The sequence below is a fragment of the Montipora capricornis genome, chromosome 2, assembly GCF_036669925.1.
Source record: "Montipora capricornis isolate CH-2021 chromosome 2, ASM3666992v2, whole genome shotgun sequence".
In the NCBI taxonomy this organism is placed as follows: Eukaryota; Metazoa; Cnidaria; class Anthozoa; order Scleractinia; family Acroporidae; genus Montipora; species Montipora capricornis.
In genome coordinates, this window is record NC_090884.1 from 24660063 (window position 1) to 24677991 (window position 17929).

At 40.2% G+C, this 17929-nt stretch overlaps 2 protein-coding genes and 1 long non-coding RNA gene across 3 annotated transcripts in view; 2 read left to right on the top strand and 1 right to left on the bottom strand.

The window, feature by feature from the left end:
• The first annotated feature begins 381 nt into the window (after window positions 1–381).
• LOC138037876 (uncharacterized) lies at window positions 382–1887 on the top strand. Its single transcript, XR_011130133.1, has 3 exons — window positions 382–471; window positions 682–731; window positions 1653–1887. It is a non-coding gene; the product is annotated as an uncharacterized lncRNA (long non-coding RNA).
• A 2327-nt stretch (window positions 1888–4214) lies between these two features.
• LOC138036975 (testis-specific serine/threonine-protein kinase 3-like) lies at window positions 4215–11379 on the bottom strand. Its single transcript, XM_068882999.1, has 5 exons — window positions 11119–11379; window positions 9213–9459; window positions 5886–6056; window positions 5315–5487; window positions 4215–4943 (listed from the first exon to the last, which is right to left on the bottom strand). The coding sequence occupies exons 1-5, from the start codon at window positions 11377–11379 to the stop codon at window positions 4836–4838; spliced, it is 960 nt and encodes a 319-aa protein (XP_068739100.1). The 3' UTR covers window positions 4215–4835.
• A 5148-nt stretch (window positions 11380–16527) lies between these two features.
• Window positions 16528–17929, top strand: part of LOC138039146 (non-lysosomal glucosylceramidase-like) — a 45142-nt gene continuing 43740 nt past the window's right edge. Inside the window, exons 1-2 of the mRNA XM_068885329.1 lie at window positions 16528–16719; window positions 16823–16911. Of these exons, the coding sequence (XP_068741430.1) occupies window positions 16568–16719; window positions 16823–16911 (241 nt within the window). The 5' untranslated portion in view covers window positions 16528–16567. The remainder of the gene's footprint in view (window positions 16720–16822; window positions 16912–17929) is intronic.

Consider the following 17929-nt stretch of genomic DNA (forward strand, 5'->3'; position numbering starts at 1 on the left):
AATTTATTATATATGCAAAACACGGGTTTAAAAGTCTGATTGCCCGAAATTCCCGTGCTGCATATTAATTCGGCCGCGTACACACGCATTGCATCCTTAAACTAGTGAGTGTTTGACGTCATTTTCTCCTCGACCCAGCTCTTTCAAGATTTTACAGTTAGTAATGGCGGACCAATAAATAAGAAAATTCCAGTTAAAATAAACAGGTTTCCTTTTAAAATCAGAACTTAAAACTTGGGTCAGTTAGTTTAGTTTACATAGTTTTGAAATCCAAAGAAAAAAAAGAATTGTTTTTTTGATCGTAGTACCACTTTAAGAGTGTAAGTAAGGGAGGTAATTCCGAAAAACGAAAGATGATTTCATTTTGTTTTTCTGTATTTCAGAGGATGCAAACGAGATGAAGCAAAATTCGAAGACGACAGAGGATCGCACTGGAATTGTTGAGAAAAGAGTGGTGCCCAGACATTGAAGGTAAAGAGGAAACAGTTGTTTTTATGAATTGCAACAGACGTCTCTATGAATTGAAGGGAGCTGGGGTTGCAGGTAAAGGCCGTGTAGAGTGGGAATGGAGAGGGAGGTTTAGTCTTTCTCTTTATCGTACGTCCCCTCCCCTTGGCATTTGTTTAAAGGAGGCGCTCGTAACAAACGTGAAAGGTCTATAGCTCTCTTTGTTTGTTACAGCGACTTGACGGACAAAAGCAGATTAGAACAAGACAGTCCCGCGTCAATTGGTAGGTTGATTATTGTATTTCACCAGGTAGTATCAAAATAACTGATTTGTTCACCTGATATTCTTTTCCGTTATCATTGTCATTATTTTCAATTATATAGAGGATATTACACGGTGGCCAGAAGACATGAATTTTATGCTCTGGACACGAGAACATAGAATTCTTATTTTCGAGCTAACTTGTAATTTTCTTTTTATTATATAGAGAGGAATGTTTTACTCATCACTTTTCTTTGTAACACCGAGCACAAACTTTATCGCAAATTCTTGCAGCTGGGCGGCAGGAATTTCTTCAATTTTCTCAGATCTTCTTCACTTGCAAGGAACACCTTGAGTTATTTTAAGTTGTATAAAGTTTTATTTTTCGTGTTAGCATTTTCTTGTTTTTCAGAGAAGGATTTTACGTCAGCTTCAGAAAACTTCACGAACGTATCGCTCGCCATTTTTCACTGACTGTTTGCACAGAAAACAATACAAAGGAGGGAAATCGCGTCATCAATATCCTCACTGGTGAGGATATGGAAAATACGCCACTCGGGTCCCGGAATTTTATGCGTGGTGTATTTTCCAGTAAAACACTCCCGTCTATATAATAAAGTTTCTTTTTAATGTAACAAACTTGTTCCTCAACGTCTCCTTAGAAATGGAACACTCCATTCATTTCCCGCCAATTCTCTTGCCACCAGGGACCGGTTGCTGGAAGCCTGGTTAGCGCTGACCGTTGATTAAGAGGTATCAAGACCTATAGGTTTCCATGGTATTTAAAGCTGGTTAGCGCTAACCATACTTCGGGCAACCCGAGCCAAGAGGGGAATGATAAATTAATGGCCTGTTTAGTGTTGAATACGTGTAGCCTCCTGCACAAATAGGATTGTTTTCATTTAGTTGATCTATGGTACGACATTGTTCTTGCCCATTTTAGACACCCCAGAACGAATTGTGGAGGATAAACGTCGTTTCAAGCTGGACACTATCTTCACGAAATTGCAGATACGGAGCAAGTTAAAGGATAGATGGAAGCTGACATACGACGTTGTCGCCAATGATTGGTCTTTTGGTCAGATTCCAGCGGACGCTTCATTTCGCAATGTGGAGATAGTGCTTCCATTAAAATGTCGCGACATGAATTCGGAGATCGCAAACATCGAGCAAGCTATTGATGATCACCTTCTACCACAAGATGCAAACAAGAAGGAAAAGGAAAACTTCTTTCAGTTCATGCGTGCTAATCAGTCCAGAATATTACTGGTTCTTGATGGTCTATATGAAATGAACCAAGATCAGTTTCAGAATTTCAGGCCCCTGATTCAAGGCAAAGTGTTGCCAAACATTAAACTTCTGTTAACAGCTCGACATGAGGTGGGAATGAAAGTGCTGCGATACTGTGACAGCATTCTTGAAATTGTCGGCTACAGTGAAGAGGATGCTTGGAGGTATATTACAAAGTATTTCCACAATCACGATGATCCAAGGCTTGCGGATAGATTGATGAAGAAGTTAACTTTCGACCCGCAACTCAGGGAATTGATCGCAAATCCAATTATTACAGCTTTGTTGTGTCTTCTTTGTGAGGAAACAAGTTTTTTTTTTCCACCAATTAAACGAAACTGTACGATTCCCTTGTCTCGCGCGCTGTCAGAAGGTACCTCGCAAAAAGGGGAGGTCACTCAGATTGCAATTACCCAATTGAGAGATGTAGATATCAACTGAATCAGTTGGGCAAGATGGCATTCGGGGCTTTGCTAAAGAATCAGTTGCATTTCAGTGAACGCGAAATGAAATGTTGCTCGACAGATTTCCTTCAGTTGTTCTTTCTTTCCCGTGAGCCAAGCGCTAGCAAGATCAAACCATCCCCATGGTATGCATTTACTCGCAAGACCTTCCAAGAGTATTTTAGTGCTTACTATTTGGGGAATCAGGTGTTAACTGACAAAACGAAAGGCGAGGCTCTGTTATCTCAGTTGAGTCCTGTCGGCAATTGCCAGGTGTGGAAGTTTCTATTTCAATTGGTAGCAAAGAAGAGTGGTGAGATAGCAATCTTTCTTGTTTCTTGTCTTGGTGCTTACATGAGCAACCATCCAATACACGAGGCAAACAACGATACCGCGTTGACCAGTGATGAGGTACAATTTGAAGCTGATGAAGAGCAAGTTATGTGGAGTTTTAGGTCTAGTGCAGTCAAGAGAGTATGGGAGAGAATTGTGACCAGTACACTTAATGTCATTGCTGAGTGCGAAGATTGATGTGATAAGGAACTGAAGGATTACCAAAAAGAAAAGGCATTTCAACAAGCGAATTGCATTCAATTGTGTAAATTACAACTGACCTTGGGAAATCCATGCCTTTGCCTTGTTACCTCAGAATATCTAAGGGCCAGCTGTCTGAATACACGCAGTATCGAGTTATTGCAGTTGTCAACTGCGTTTCATCCAAAACTCAAACTGTTTCGCTTAGAATTGGAAGGCTTCAATTCATTCAGTTTACCTGTGGAAGCCCTCAAACCGGATTCTGCTTTCGGGTCATAAGATGTGTATCAAAGACGAATGATTTCAAGCGGTTCTAGCTGATTTTCTTACCAACCACAGTCTAACGCATTTATCTCTGCACAGGGAAAGTATTCAGGTTGCAGACGTCGTAGCACTGGCAAACGTTCTTCTAAGAAATACCACTTTGACGCATTGAGTCTTCAAGAAAAATCTGTATCAGTGATGTTGGATTAAAGGCTCTAGTAAAAGCTCTTCACACTAACTACATCCTTAAGTATCTGGATTTGAGTTTCAGTAACCTAGGTGGTGATGAGGCTGCTGTTGCTTTCGGTGAAGCTTTGGTTTTCAATTCTTCCTTAACCTACTTGAAACTACGAAACTGCTTTCCATGCACCAATAGTATCTGCAAACATCACGTGGACTACCGTGGCAAGCCAATTGGCCCGTCAGGTGCGTCAGCACTTGCCACTGCTCTTAGTGGAAACAATACATTGATATTCTCAGATCTGGGCAATCACAGGATCAGTGACCTGGGGGCAGAGGTATTCGGAGAAGCTCTCCAAATGAACTCTACTCCGATCCAGTTGTATCTCGATTACAATGCGATCAGTGATTTATGGGCAAAAGCCATTGGTTAAGCACTTCAGTCAAATCAAACACTTACGCGTTTGAGTCTAAATTTGAACAGGATCTGTGATTCAGGAGCAGAAGCTCTGGCAGGAGCATTACAGTCGCCAGGTACTGAGGTAACTTACTTACGTCTCAGAAGAAACACCTTCAACTTTCTGGTTGCAACAGCCCTTGCGAAGGCTCTTCAGTCCAATCGTTCTCTGACTCATTTGCGTCTAGCAGGAACAGTTGTATCAGGCACAACGACGCAAGTAGCTGAGGCGTTAAAATCAAACCGTACGCTGAGTCATTCGGATCTGTCCTGGAAAGGGATTAGGGATTCAGAGGTCGCAGAATTGGTAAAAACACTTCTGGACAATAACAAGACTTTGGTCTATTTGGACCTGAGGCATAATCTCCGTCATCACGAAGCCAAAGCAAAACCTCAAAGGGCCGTTTATCGGACGAGGTGTGTTGTGAAGTTTTAAAATTGTTTTGTCACAGAAACAGCGAATGTCCATTTGTAAGATGAAATTCATTCCGTCAGTACCATTTGATGAAACTGCAAACAAACTTGCGCAGGATTTAAATGCCGCCTAAGCTTCCAGCAACTTATCCCCCACGCGGTCCCCTTTTGCTTATCTTTTAGCTTAGATTTTTTTACGGTTAGGGTCTCTTTGTCGGTGTCGGTTTAAAACTTGCGCTTAGCTTTATTTGTTTCTGAGAAAATTCTATCCGCCTAGGTGATATGAAGCTTGCACGCTCATGTATACTTGCGTTTCTTATTTACGAGGAGTTATTCGGACCATCTTTTGTTGAAACAATGATTTTCAGAATGAAATTTAAATAGCCTCTTCAGTAATTCCGTGATTCGTCTATAAAATGCATGATGCAATGTTAGTCATCCCTGTAAGTAAAGAGTTTTACCCAAGTGCTGTAGTCCTATAAAAATTTCACGAGTAGGTGAAGAGGTTATGATAGGTGAATGTTTTCTTTCCTTAGTACCTAAGCTACATCCCTTGTTCAGAAAATTTTAACCAAGGGTGATCTGTTGCCTCTTGTAAGGTGATTCTTTCGTTCACTTGAGGTGTCAGCATTTTGCCGATGAGATCCCTAATCTAAAAACAACAAGAAAAATCAGTAAAGTGAGTCTTTGCAAATATTATTATTGTCAGTGTGAACATGCTTTTTTCCGACAGAGGCTTTGAGGGCAAAATATCGCCTAATATATCGGTGATGAAAAATTCCACTAATGGCCAAGAGCTTCCTGTATTTATTTCAACCCGGTGATTACCCGTATGTAATGGAAGGGGTAAGTAAGGGAAATGCGGACTCCTTCTGTAAACAGGTACTGCCTCAGGGACGTTTGTGATTTGTCTCAAGGCGATGCTAAATCTCTCGTGGCAAATCTTTTTAGATGGTAACTGGTGAACAAAACCACAAAGATATACCTTAGTACTTAAGCATATAATGCAGCCGTGGCTCTTACCTGGGGGGAGAGGGTAAGGCGAACGGTTGTTGGGTATTCCAGTTTGCCAGAAGTTGTTTGTTGCAAAAGTTGTTTTGGATCAGAGTCGTCAAATGGGAACCTTCCACACACCATAGTATACAGTACAACACCGAGACTCCAAACATCGCTTGCCATTCCATCATACGGGATACCTGCAAAAGTGTCAGCAAAACACGTTTTTAAAGTTTCTTTTTGTTCATTTTACAGTTCTCTGATAAGTTAACTGACTTTTGGCTGAAAGAGGGTGTGGAGTTGAACTTGTCGCACATTAAAATCATGCTGTTTTATGAGATGCAAGATGGCTTGTATGTACAGGTCTCGAATCCAGCCCCTCACTGTTTTTCAGAGGCCAGGTAGCTCAGCACACAGCTCAAATTGGAGAAGATACCAGTCAAGCATGACTACATCCCGAAAGGTTGTCAGATGATCGAGAAACTCTTGCAACTTTTCGGTTATTTTAATCTGGGTAAAGATTTTTTGTCTGTTCACTCCAAAACCACCATATTAAGCAGAACACAGAAAAGGGAGAGCAAAGGGCATTATTAAGTACCTCGAAGTATCTCAGGTGCAACGTAAGAATATGAACCACAGAATGTTGTGCTTCGCTTCCTCTGAGCCTTTGTGCTTCCTATGTAGCGTGCAAAACCAAAGTCGGTAACAATGGGCTGATAATCTTCAGACAGCAAAATGTTCTCAAGTTTAAGGTCCCTGTGAGTTACTCCTGAGTGGAGCAACAAAACAATGTCAAAATACAGTCAAATATCGCCATAGTGATATTTTCTTAAAAATTTACCCAAGGATTTTAGAGCTGGCCAATTTCCATGCAACCTGGACGTACCTCACCTGAGACTGAGCTCCCTTCTCATACATTCATCTACACTTCGATTTTGTTTATACCCAGACATTCCTATCAATTTCTCCGTTTTATTACGAACGATTGGTGTGCATTTCCTTGGGGAACACTGATCCAAGATCACTTGGATCACGGTGCATCAAAGGAACCGATAAATCCACTCTGGGAAAGGATTCTTCGGTTCCTTTGATGCACCATGATCCAAGTCATCTTGGATCAATGATCGTTTTTCGGATCATCCCGAAGGAACGCACCCTAACATTCTTATCTGTAGTTCATTCGATGTAAACAAGAGCATCGACACGAGATCACGAGCACTATTGTGGTTGCCTAGCAGGTGATCAATTTTTTTCCTTTTGACAAAACATCATGACGTTCCTCTTGATTCATAGACGCCAGAGTCTGCAGAAATTTTAGTGTTTTTACGATCCATTGCCATTAATCTTTCGCTGAGAATTAAAAATTCAGAGTTTTATAAAAACTATGTTATTTTTTTTTTCTTCGTCTGTCTTTTGGCTATCCTGGGTGCCAGAGGAATTTTTTTTCAAGGTGGGAGAGAACGCTCCGCGATTCCAAATCAACGGTCGAGGACGAAAGAAAAGAAACGTCTGGTTTCTGATCTCCGGTTTCCGTTTTGCGGATTCCGGATTCTGGATTCCGGCGTTTAGTGCTGCCCGGAAAAGCAAGCCAAAATAGACCAAGCCATTCTCAGCTAAACTTCAAGATCTTCGCTGCCCCATATATTGACTAAAATTCATCTAAATGTCCTCCAAAACCACTTGCTGAAAAGCTTGTTTCACAGACAGTTTGTTGCCGTCATTTTCTCGGGGCAATACCTCAGTCAACGGCTTGGACCACAAACATACGTGATGTGACTACTCGAGCCCGAAAACACGCCAAAATCTAGCGGAGTTATCCATTGCGGCACACCTAAATCAAAGTCTCACGAAATCCGATGTCCAAGATTTCTGGCCATGGTTAATCCGCAAAAAAAACAATGTGCTTAGCCCTTTTGGAATAAACACACTATTCTAACCTCGTTTCCATGGTCCAATGGTCATTGCTACCAGCTTTGGTCGCGTGTAAAAATAGTTAGTCTACTAACTATATATGGTGTAACCAATGAAATGTTTTGAACCATTCTAACAAGAAATGTGATTAGTCTGTTTTAGCGTGCTTTACGAGAGTACGAATGCACCGCTGACGCCATTCGTAGGATTTGGAAAATATAGTTTTCCGAATATTGTAGCCGAATGCGTGAGGAACTTAAAAAGTTATTTATTATAAAACAAATAAAGAGCCTCGCCTGTGATAGAGCACTCAAGAAGTAAGCAACACACACGACTACGTCGCGTGTTTTCTCCACACTTCTTTCGTGCTCTATCCGCTTCCTGTTTGCTTAACAACAGAACAGATCACTGACGAGACTTCTTATGAACAATAGGGATCAGATTTCATGCTGTTGACATCAGCAAATTTAAGAATTTAACCACTTCAAGTCTTTATTTTACGAGGTTTGTACTTAATAGCCATGCAAAGGCTAGAAAACTTGTGGTCATTAATCAGACCACGGGGAACTCCGTACTCTTCTCTTTTCGAATAGTCTGTAGGATCTTTGACGCCCCACAAAATTTCAGAGTCCGTTAGTTTTGGAATTATGTATCACGGTCAATCAGTCAAAAGCTTTAGCACAGTCAAGAAAGATGACTGTGTTTACAAGACCCCGTCAATATTGGAAGTCCACTGAATCAAGTTATGCGTCAACTATGGTTTTTATAGTGGAATGATTAGAACGATTGATAATTAGATAGAAGTTGTTGTTAAATAAGTGATGATAAAATTGCTTTAAAATACTTCTTTCAAAGGTTTTAGCAACGATTAATTGTTAGCACAGAGATGGTCTGTCAGTGCTAGTATCGTTTATCTTGCTCTACGACACCGTGTCTTTGTTTTGCTTTGAATGTGGCCCCGTATTCTAATCATTTTGCTGTTCTATAGTCACTTTGCTCCGAGGCTAGTTTGCCTCAGTGATAACCCCCAAAAAATGACAGGCTGGGAAAACACGGTCCTTACGTTTCCAAACAAACAGTCTATGTATTTTTGTCTTTTTTAAAGGAGGGGGTAAGGTGGGTGGTATATGTGTCTTATATGTTGCAGACACCGGAATAAGAATACGTGGATACGTGAATACGATTTAAAACGGTATGTCTGGCGTTTTGAAGCGACAAGGATAATAAAGATATGTTTAAAGTAGCATTTTAGCAGGTAATAAAATGATATATGAAAGGAATCGTACATTGAACAGCGGATATGAAATCCTCGCAGTTATGAACGTGTCGCACCGGTTTCGAGAGGTCATTTTGCTGTTCTATAGTCACTTTGCTCCGAGGCTAGTTTGCCTGTTAACCCCAAAAAGTGACAGGCTGGGAAAACACGGTCCTTACGTTTCCAAACAAACATTCTTTGTTTTTTTTTTAAAGGAGGGGGGAGGGGGTTGGTATATGTGTCTTATATGTTGCAGACACCGCCTTTACAAATCTTGTGCTAACAGTGCTGGGAATAAGAAATAAAGTGTGCAATGCGCCTGGTCGACCGGTCCGCCGATTCCTCCCGTTCGTGTGGTTCTGGCAATTAAGTGCTGGTCATGTAAGGGTCTCCCGCATCAAGAACCCTACTCTTCTAACTGCATAATTAACCGGTTGATTGTCTGAATATGCAGCATTTGTACATTGCGACACGAGTATGAGCCTCGGGAGATTGGTTGCAAGCTACGTATTCACGGCCACACAAGTTAGACAAGAACACTGGCACAGAGTTCATCTTCCTCTTACGATAATCTTCGCCCAGGTACGCGCAACAATTCGAATTGTTCTCCATTTAAACATACCCGGACTGGATCTTAACTCGTCAATAACTCAAACTTCAACACTACTAGACCACACTTAGACTGGGAGTTTGTTTTAAGTCTACGCAATGCATTATCTTGATGGGGAAATGACGTTTTTTGATTTTAATCCTGCTTACCCTTTTTGTGGCAATGTAGAACTCCATCTATAATAGATTTAAACATAACTTTAGCTTCGTCCTCTGGTAACTTATTACGCTCTTGTAATAAGCTAAGAAGATCTCCCTTGGGAGCCAGCTCCATGATAATAAAAAACTGATCCTTTCCCTCCAACAAATCAAAAACTCGGATAACATTCTTGTGGTTCATCCACTTCAGAATTTCGATTTCCCTCTTCAAGAATCTGTCACTGCTTCCAGAAGCACTCTGTAACATGAAAGGAAATTTATCAATTTTGAAAACGTCTAGCATATGAACGACTTGAAAGGGAAACAGCAACTTCTGCGGGTATCTTCAGCTAAGAGACCAAAGACTGTAAACCAGAGTTAATTCTGATGCCTTTTCCACTGACGAGTTAAAAGTTTTTCACTGAGTTTTTAACTCACTTTCTCATTTACTTTCTTACGTTCAGGTGTTCTTAGTTAAGCCGGAAGATAAGAAATTTATTTCTTTAATTTTTATTTCAAGCTTTAGGGCTAGAGGAAGGGTGTGTTCGATTGACCCTATTCCGGAATAAGAATACGTGGAGTGAGTGACGATTTAAAATGGTATGTGTGGCGTTTTGAAGCGACAAGGATAATAAAGATATGTTTAAAATGGCATTTTAGCAGGTAATAAAGTGATATATGAAAGGAATCGTAAATTATATATATGATATGAAATCCTCGTAGTTATGAACGTGCCGCACCGGTATCAAGAGGTCACGGGTTCAAACCTCGTTGAAGTCCCGGATTTTGCAGGCTTCTCTACGCAATTGCTAAAATTGCGTTTATAACTGCGAGGATCATAGCTTCACTTGATTTTAGCAGGTGTTTGATAATTTTTAGTAATGTAAATCTCTGTAAAAACGAAGGATTTCTAACTTCTATTTCATGTATTCCTATTCCGGAATACGGTCAATCGAATTTACCCGTCTCCTAAGTGGTCCATAAATCTTAAATTTTGAACCAAACGGTGATAATTCGAGCTCGATGGTCATTGTTACAAAAATACGACCGATGGTCGAAAGCGGGATCTCCTAAATAGTCCATTTTACAGTTGTTTGCTCAGCGACCAAGCCTATGAATGGCTGCGAGGCTGCCGGTGACCTTGCATTGATACAGACCTCACTGCTTTTATCATGTAAATTGTGTTGTTGTAACGCCAATTAGTCCATATTAACATTACAAAAGCATGAAGGTTTGTATCAAAACAGGGTCACCAGCAGCCTCGCTTCCATTGTTAGGCCTAGTAACTTAGCCACAACTGTAAAATGGTCTATTAGGAGTATGAAAATCAATTGTTTATTTGACGGTTCCTCAGTTTTTCACGTTTACATTTGTAAAACTTCTAGTATTAGCGAAAGCTCTTTCGAAATGTAACGTAAGGAAACTGAAGCTGAAATTGAAGAAACTGACTTTAAAGACTCACTCTATTCATAATTGATCTTGTGTGAAAAGCAGCTTATGCAAAAATTGAGTTTGCTGGGAGGCTATTATATGACATCGATCGAGTGAGTATTTGGCCAAATTTTTCTTCATCATGCAATGTTTTTCATTATGAAGACCCTTATAAATATAGTAAAAAACTTCAAATAGTGTTTAATTTTTGCGAAGGGTCTGATATGAAGCAAACAAAAGTTAGAATTTGAAGGGAAAGGAAAGTCAGTTTTTGAACGCAGACACACTAAAACGACTCCGAACAAGCGCCTTTGTACAATTGTACACTTATTTTTTCAAAGCTGAGAGGTAAAAGATATTAGCGGGATGCCCTTATTCGAGTCGCGCGCACTTTCGAGCGAGATCAGATTTCACAAACTCCTAAAATTGATTTTTTCTGTATACCGTCTTCTCACTTAATGATGTTTGCGTCAAGTTTCTTTTTTACCTCTCGTTTGTTAACAATTTTGACCGCAACTTCATTGCTGTTGTTAACGGAATAAGCCTTTTTGACATCAGCGTATGTTCCTTTGCCGATTTTATCTCCAAGTTCATAACCATGGCTTCTTAAAAAGGTTTCTTGGTCTTCGCCAATTTGACTTCCATTCCTTCTTCTATAAATTCGATGTATCCAGTGAAACCATTTTGAGATGGTGGTAGAAACCAGAAGGCAACCAATCAGAACACAGAATAGTGTATAGCTAAGCATGTCCCACTAGTTGCACGAAAACACAGCATCGTGCTCGTGTGTTGACGTCATCATGTACTGTGACGTTAATTATCGAAAAGCGAAAGGATAATTGGTAATGGGCAAAACGTGGGACAGGGATGTCTTTTTTCTCGTTTTTTTTCATTATAGAGCGTTTTCATATGACTTCACGGCGGCCATGTTGGTGTTCTAAAACAAAGGAATGGCGGCCGCGATGGTGTACCAAATTAATTTAAATCTATTTTTATGCAAATGCTTTCTTTTGTTTCAGTATTCCAATATGGCTGCTGGTCACGTGAGTGAAAACGCTCCAAAGTAAATGTTATTTAGTGGTCAATCGACGTGGAAGCGTTCATCCGTTCAACCCGAGTAAAAGTGAGCTTACGCAACAGGACGGCTGGAATGACGAAAGAATGTCGCGTAAGATCGGGAATGCACAGTCTCGCGCGACATTTTTTCGCCATTCTGCCGTCCTGTTGCGTAAGCTCGCTAAGCAATGACAACGGCAACGTCGACAAAAAGGTCACTATTAGGGACGTCCCTATTAGGGAGCTTAAGCACGCGCGTTTTTGAGACGAGGACGGCAACCGGAAGTGAGCCGTTTTGCCTTTTAACTTGTCTTCACACAACCACATTTACATTACTAAGTATCTTTTGTCCATTAGAGATGATAAATATAAATATCTGGGAGACGCCACTGTCCTGGCACGCGATTAACGTCCGCCTCTCAAAAACGCGCTTGCTTAAGCTCCCTAATTATTACTTAGCGCTATCGCAAGTATTTCGCGATTATTACGTCTTGTTTACGTTGTATAATACGGGCAAACTATCCTGTAACTGAATGAGCAAATATAGCAAATAAATGGTTCATTGGTGTATGCACACGTTGTCGTCAAAACTTAAAATTTGGTGATTTCACGTTGCTATTTTGTGGAGTACGGAAATGAATGAAATGCACGGAAATTCGTGCTGCGACATGCAGCACAATCATTTCTCCCTTTTTAACCAATAATATTCTTGATTTATTGCTTCAGTGTGGCGTTGTCGTTCCCAGAGCTTTCGCCTTTGATTAAACTCTCCAGTATTTTCCAGTGCACTTGCAATATTAGCAAGACTACTTAACAATTATTCCATGAGCGCACGTTGGATATGAGATGGTAAATAGCCAACAAGGCGCGTAGCGCCGAGTTGGCTATAACCAGTCTCATATCCAACAAGCGCGAATGGAATAATTGTTTTATTAAATTCCTTTAAACTCCAAAAGTTTAGAAAGTACGAAATGCGAGCGAAAAAAGCGAGCAAATCCGAGCGAAATCGAAAAAACTTGATGAGAACCGATGCGATGTCGTGTAACACCTTGTGGTCAGACAGACGCAGGCTCGTCACAAAAACATTTCTTACCTTTTCGCGTACTTCTAAACGTCGGAATTTAACCCAGCTGTCCAGAAAAACGTTTTTTTTGCTTTCTCCAGAGAGAAATTTCGCTTTCCGGCGAAAAAACTTTTAGCTTGGCAACACTTAGATCAATCATTTACCATATATGGTCAAACCAAGGTAATGAGCTGATAACCGAGATTGAGTGAACCAATCAGAGCACGAGAATTGCATTATCCCAGGTTGAGAATTTAATAATTGCTGATAACATTCAAGATTGGTTTGTTTTTATCTTTTTATCCCTAACAAAGAAAACTCAAAACGCACGCTCTTTCGCTTGCAACTCTGATTGATTGGTTTTTGTGATTTATTTAACCAGAACACAGAATTAACTTTTGCAGTAACTTCTCTTTCTGCACTTAAAAAAATCAAACCATTTTTTGCTCTGTTTTGGGTTGAATTGGCATGCTTTGTGCTAATCGAAAGTGCGAAATTTAGCAGCCAACGTTTGCAAAAACGTAACGCTTCCTTGTATTTGTACATATTCATTGCCGTGACATTGACATCCTAAATTCCCACGTCTTGCTCCCGCCTGACCTTGTAGCTCAGCCGGTAGAGCAGCGGTGATTTAACTCGAAGGTCGTTGGTTCAATTCCCACCTTGATCAGAGTTTTTCTCTGTCCTTGTGTGGGTCCATTCCATTAGTAGGGCTAACACTCACATGGTTCACATGGGTAGAAAACTAGCACTGCACATTACCCTCTAATAGTTAAGTCTGTTGAAATATAAGTGCTACACGGCCAACGTTTGCAAAAGCGTAACCCTTCCTTGTGCATGCGTGCATGCATGCCAGATTTTCGTGATTTCCCCTCTTCTGCAATACTTCCAGGGAAGAAACCAAAAGGCAGCTTAAATTTTCCAACAGGAATAATGGAATAATGAACACCCGATTATTCGATCCTCACCCCCCAAAACATTCACTGAACATTTCTTGACGAAACATTCAAGTTTAAGTATGCGCTAAATTTGAAAATATGGCGCAAACACGGAAACGAAAAGCGCTCGTAGCGTTTATTGTACTAAACGAAGAAAAACAGATAAAGTTTACCAGAAAGAGTAGAGAAGGATATGTCTCTATCGTTGTTCAGTTATCACTAAAAGATACAACCGCGTTTAAGGAGATGATGAGGTAATTTGCAGAGATTTTAATTCAGTAAACGCAAATGGTGAACCGATTAGTCCAGCTGAAAGGCTTTTCATCAACAAGCGCGACGGCCTTTTGGTCCTCGTCCGCCATCTTTGTTGAAAATTATGCCAAAAACCTTATAGGCTTGAAAAAGCTTTGAAAATAAGATAGGACAAGAGGGGCAAAACACTGCAACATTGTTGCGTAGAGCAAAAATTTGATCAAAGCAAACTCTATCCAACACTTGATCGAACAAAAAATGTTGGACGAACATCTTACAACATGGGCGGCCAAACAGTCGAACAATGTTGGATCGAGCAAAGTTGGAGTGTTGAATCCAACTTTCAAGTGAAGCTACGATCTTCGCAGTTATGAACGCAATTTTTAAAATTGCGTAGAGAAGCCTGAAAAATTCAGGACTTCAACGGGGTTTGAACCTGTGACCTCGCGATTCCGGTGCGACGCTCTAACCAACTGAGCTATGAAGCCATAAGCTGGGAGCTGGTCATTTGTGGGTTCTAATGATCCCGTGAGGAATGAATCAATGAGGTTGAAACCCCGTTGAAGTCCTGAATTTTTCAGGCTTCTCTACGCAATTGTAAAAATTGCGTTCATAACTGTGAAGATCATAGCTTCACTTGATTTCACATCTGCAGTTCATATATGATTCATCTCATATACCATTTCATCATTGAATCCAACTTTGTTTGATAGTTTGGCCAGCGCTTAAGAGTAATTGAATGAATAGAGCTTAAGCAGAACACAGTTTAAAAGAGTACGGACTGAGCAAACGAGTTAAATAACTTTTTTTCCGAAGGCACATCTCTAGATCAACAGTTTAGCGGACCGCTAAGAGACGACCCATTTTTTTAAAGGGGGAGCAGCTATCGCGAAACGAATATTCTTGCGCAAGAGAAGGAGGAGAAAAAAGTCTTCCTCAAGTAAGCATGGCAAAGCAACTTGATATTAAAACCAGCCACCCTTGCTAATTCTTTTTGTATGATAGATATCATGAAAGAAATGCAAATGACTGCATTGGTACAAGAAATATTGCGAACACCGATACAAGAAAAAAAAAAGCTATACTCAGAAGAAATTAGTCAGTGCCTCCCTTACCTCAAAATTTAAGTGAGCTCTCCCTTAATTGGCCTTTCATAGCGACTTGACTAACCCCGAAGTTCTCAATTAATCTTAATTCCCCTGATAGTTCTTATCCAATAGCCTTCTATAATCGATACAAATTTAGTTCATGTCTCGTTAATTCTTAAAATGCATTTTATAAATGTCAAATGTAAAAGCGAAGTCAATAAAAAGAATACGCTTTGACTTCGTTTACAATCTGTTCTCCCACTGCGAACCCGTCACTCTTCTTGTTGGGGAACAAGACACCTATAAGAGCGTGCCCGTGGGATGCACAAACAGTTAAGACAAATTGTCCAGTTACAGTGAACTACAACCTCGGGTAAACTTCGGAAAATGGGGAGAGATTACCAGAAAGATAAATCTATAATTTAACTAGAAGTTATTTGTTGTAAAAACAGAAGAAGTTATTTCTTATTTCTAATGCTGCTAAATTTGCCAAAGGAAACAAGGAGGCCCTATTAGAGGGGTTATCAAGAATAAGGGATATTTAGGTAAAAAAACCTATAGGGATACTGGATATTTGGGGGAAAAATTAACGGGATGGAGGATATTTAAAAAACCGAACTGGTATTATAGTGATGCAAACCACAGTAATGAACGGGATACAGGATCTTTAGGGATACGGGATACTTAGATTCCTCCCTCCCGTAATGGAGCCCCAACGATTAGCACAGCAATACTATCACAATTTACTTTACTAAAGCTTTTTGAGGAATGTCGAGATAAAAAAGTGAAATTTCTTTGTAATAATGACTGGAGATCGGCCGCTTCATTCGTTTGCTTTGGTTTGTCTATAAAACAATCATCGCGGGCGGAAAGGATTTGCTATAGCTTACATTGTGAGCAAAGAGTGGTCTAGCGCGCGCTCAGAGAAGAAGAGAAGAGTGGGATTTTTAATCGCCGTTCGGGAGTTTGAAAATACTGAAAGGAATAAAATTGGAATCCCTGAACGGGGTTAAATTTAATATCTGTGGGGCACATTTGTGACTACGAAGAAGCTAAATAGAATATGGCAAACCATCACGTGATCAGCGTTGCTTCGATGGCTTAGTCGGAACTTATTCGCTCCCGGGACGCGTGGCCCGAGTTCGAGGCACGATGGTTCCGGTTGTATCATACGGGATTCTTATCGAGCGGGTAATCTACTATCCCTGGGGTATACACATTTGTGACTACGATGAAAAAAAAAAAACTCTCATCTGGATTATTGACATGGTCTGCCTGTGGCTCCCCACGTAATAGCCCACTTTCGATATGTTAAAATTCAGTCCTAAACAAAATGACTAATCTCGAGGCTCTGGGATTTGTTTAAGTTTATCCCCCGGAGCCTCGAGATTAAGCCTTATTATCGAAAGTAGACTGTGAAGACAATTGGATTACGTTATATCAAGTCAAGTTTAAGTTCATTGGTGTCCGCTGAAAGTAAATAACTTATCGCAGGCTTGGGATGTTTCGCTTCCGTCGAGCTTCTGTCTTGACAGCACAATGGCGGCCTTTCCATCTGAAGAGGAAAGCGAAGATTCGCTTCCTAAGTACGGGTGGAGGGTGCATCTGGACAACACATTTTCACATAAGCCTCAACCATGCTATCTTCCGCGGTGGAGCCAGATTCCAAGGCTTATAGGCCTAGGATGGAGGTAGTATGACCGAACAGAGTGTTTTTTTTGTTCATGATCTGGGAAATCACGCCGGCCGGCTTGAGTATCAAGTTGCACCTGTTTTTTTTGCTCTTGATCTCAGATTTATGAAGTACGCACGCAGAGAAAGGAAGAATGGAAGAGTGCCGTTTATCGACCCTTTCGCCATAAATTCTTGTCGACAGGTTTACGGTGAGTAGAGTTGATAATTTTTAGATTCGATGACAAACGTGTACTGTACGTAAGCTTTACTTTACTTCAAATTTTGAGAACCCCAAGAAAAAAATGCTGTCCTGAATTTTTTTGAAGAGCATATATGTCTTACGTGAATTTAAAATTCAGGTCTCAAACAGATTCTTACTATGGTTAGTGATCAAGAGATGTCAGCCGGAACTTTGAAATAGAATATGTCAGTGAGAGTTCGACAGTTGTTTTTTTCCGAAAACAAACGTTGATGAAGTTTTTAGGATAACGTAAGTTCGACTATATTGTAAGGCGAAGCATGACCCTTTTGATTATTTCATTCGTTTCTCTTAAGCCTTAAGTTTATGACTTACATCGCGCAAAATTATGTATTTTGATTTACGCAAAGTTCAAAGCCAAGGATTTCTTGTCAATTTTTCAGTTATGGGACGACAATTAATGTAATAATGGTGGAAGATTCTAATTTTAGATAGGGCAGATAAAGCAATCTTGAACAGTCGCGATTATCTTCTCGCTAAAGCTCAGATCGAACCTTATTTTGGAAACGTGCTTTCGGCAATATTCTTACCAAACAATCACTTGGCGTGTTAAAAGGCTTTCATATTCGGACAGATCATATGAGTGCAATAGTTTACTGACAGGTGCATAATAATTTTGTATACGTTCTCAACTGTTGATGAAAAGAAATGAAAAAATACATGTGAGGGGTAGACGAAATATTTTGCTGTCAATGTTTTCACTTTTTCAAATAGCAGTATATCGTGGCAATTTAATTCATGATAGTTTCTTTATGATGTTAGCAGACAGTTAATTGTTTTGGAGACTAATAAAGGTATTCCATTTATTTCTTCTTCCTCGAAGTAGCAATGACTTGTGTCAAAATTGGTGTTTGATAGAACAATTAATGCAGTTTTGTAAAATAAAAGGATTTTCATGTTTGTGGTGTAGTAGTAAAGGTAATATTTTGAAGTGTCTTTGGGTCGTTGCCAAATGTGAGGTTTTCTAC

What these genes read in the sequence shown, in the direction of transcription:
- LOC138036975 (XM_068882999.1), bottom strand. Translation starts at nt 11,379, where the DNA reads ATGCTTAGCTATACACTATTCTGTGTTCTGATTGGTTGCCTTCTGGTT. An exon ending in TCTACATTGCCACAAAAAGG is followed by an intron (nt 6,057 to 9,212) that starts GTAAGCAGGATT and finishes TGCTCCACTCAG; the next exon opens with GAGTAACTCACAGGGACCTT. An exon ending in GCCTTACCCTCTCCCCCCAG is followed by an intron (nt 4,944 to 5,314) that starts GTAAGAGCCACG and finishes TGTTGTTTTTAG; the next exon opens with ATTAGGGATCTCATCGGCAA.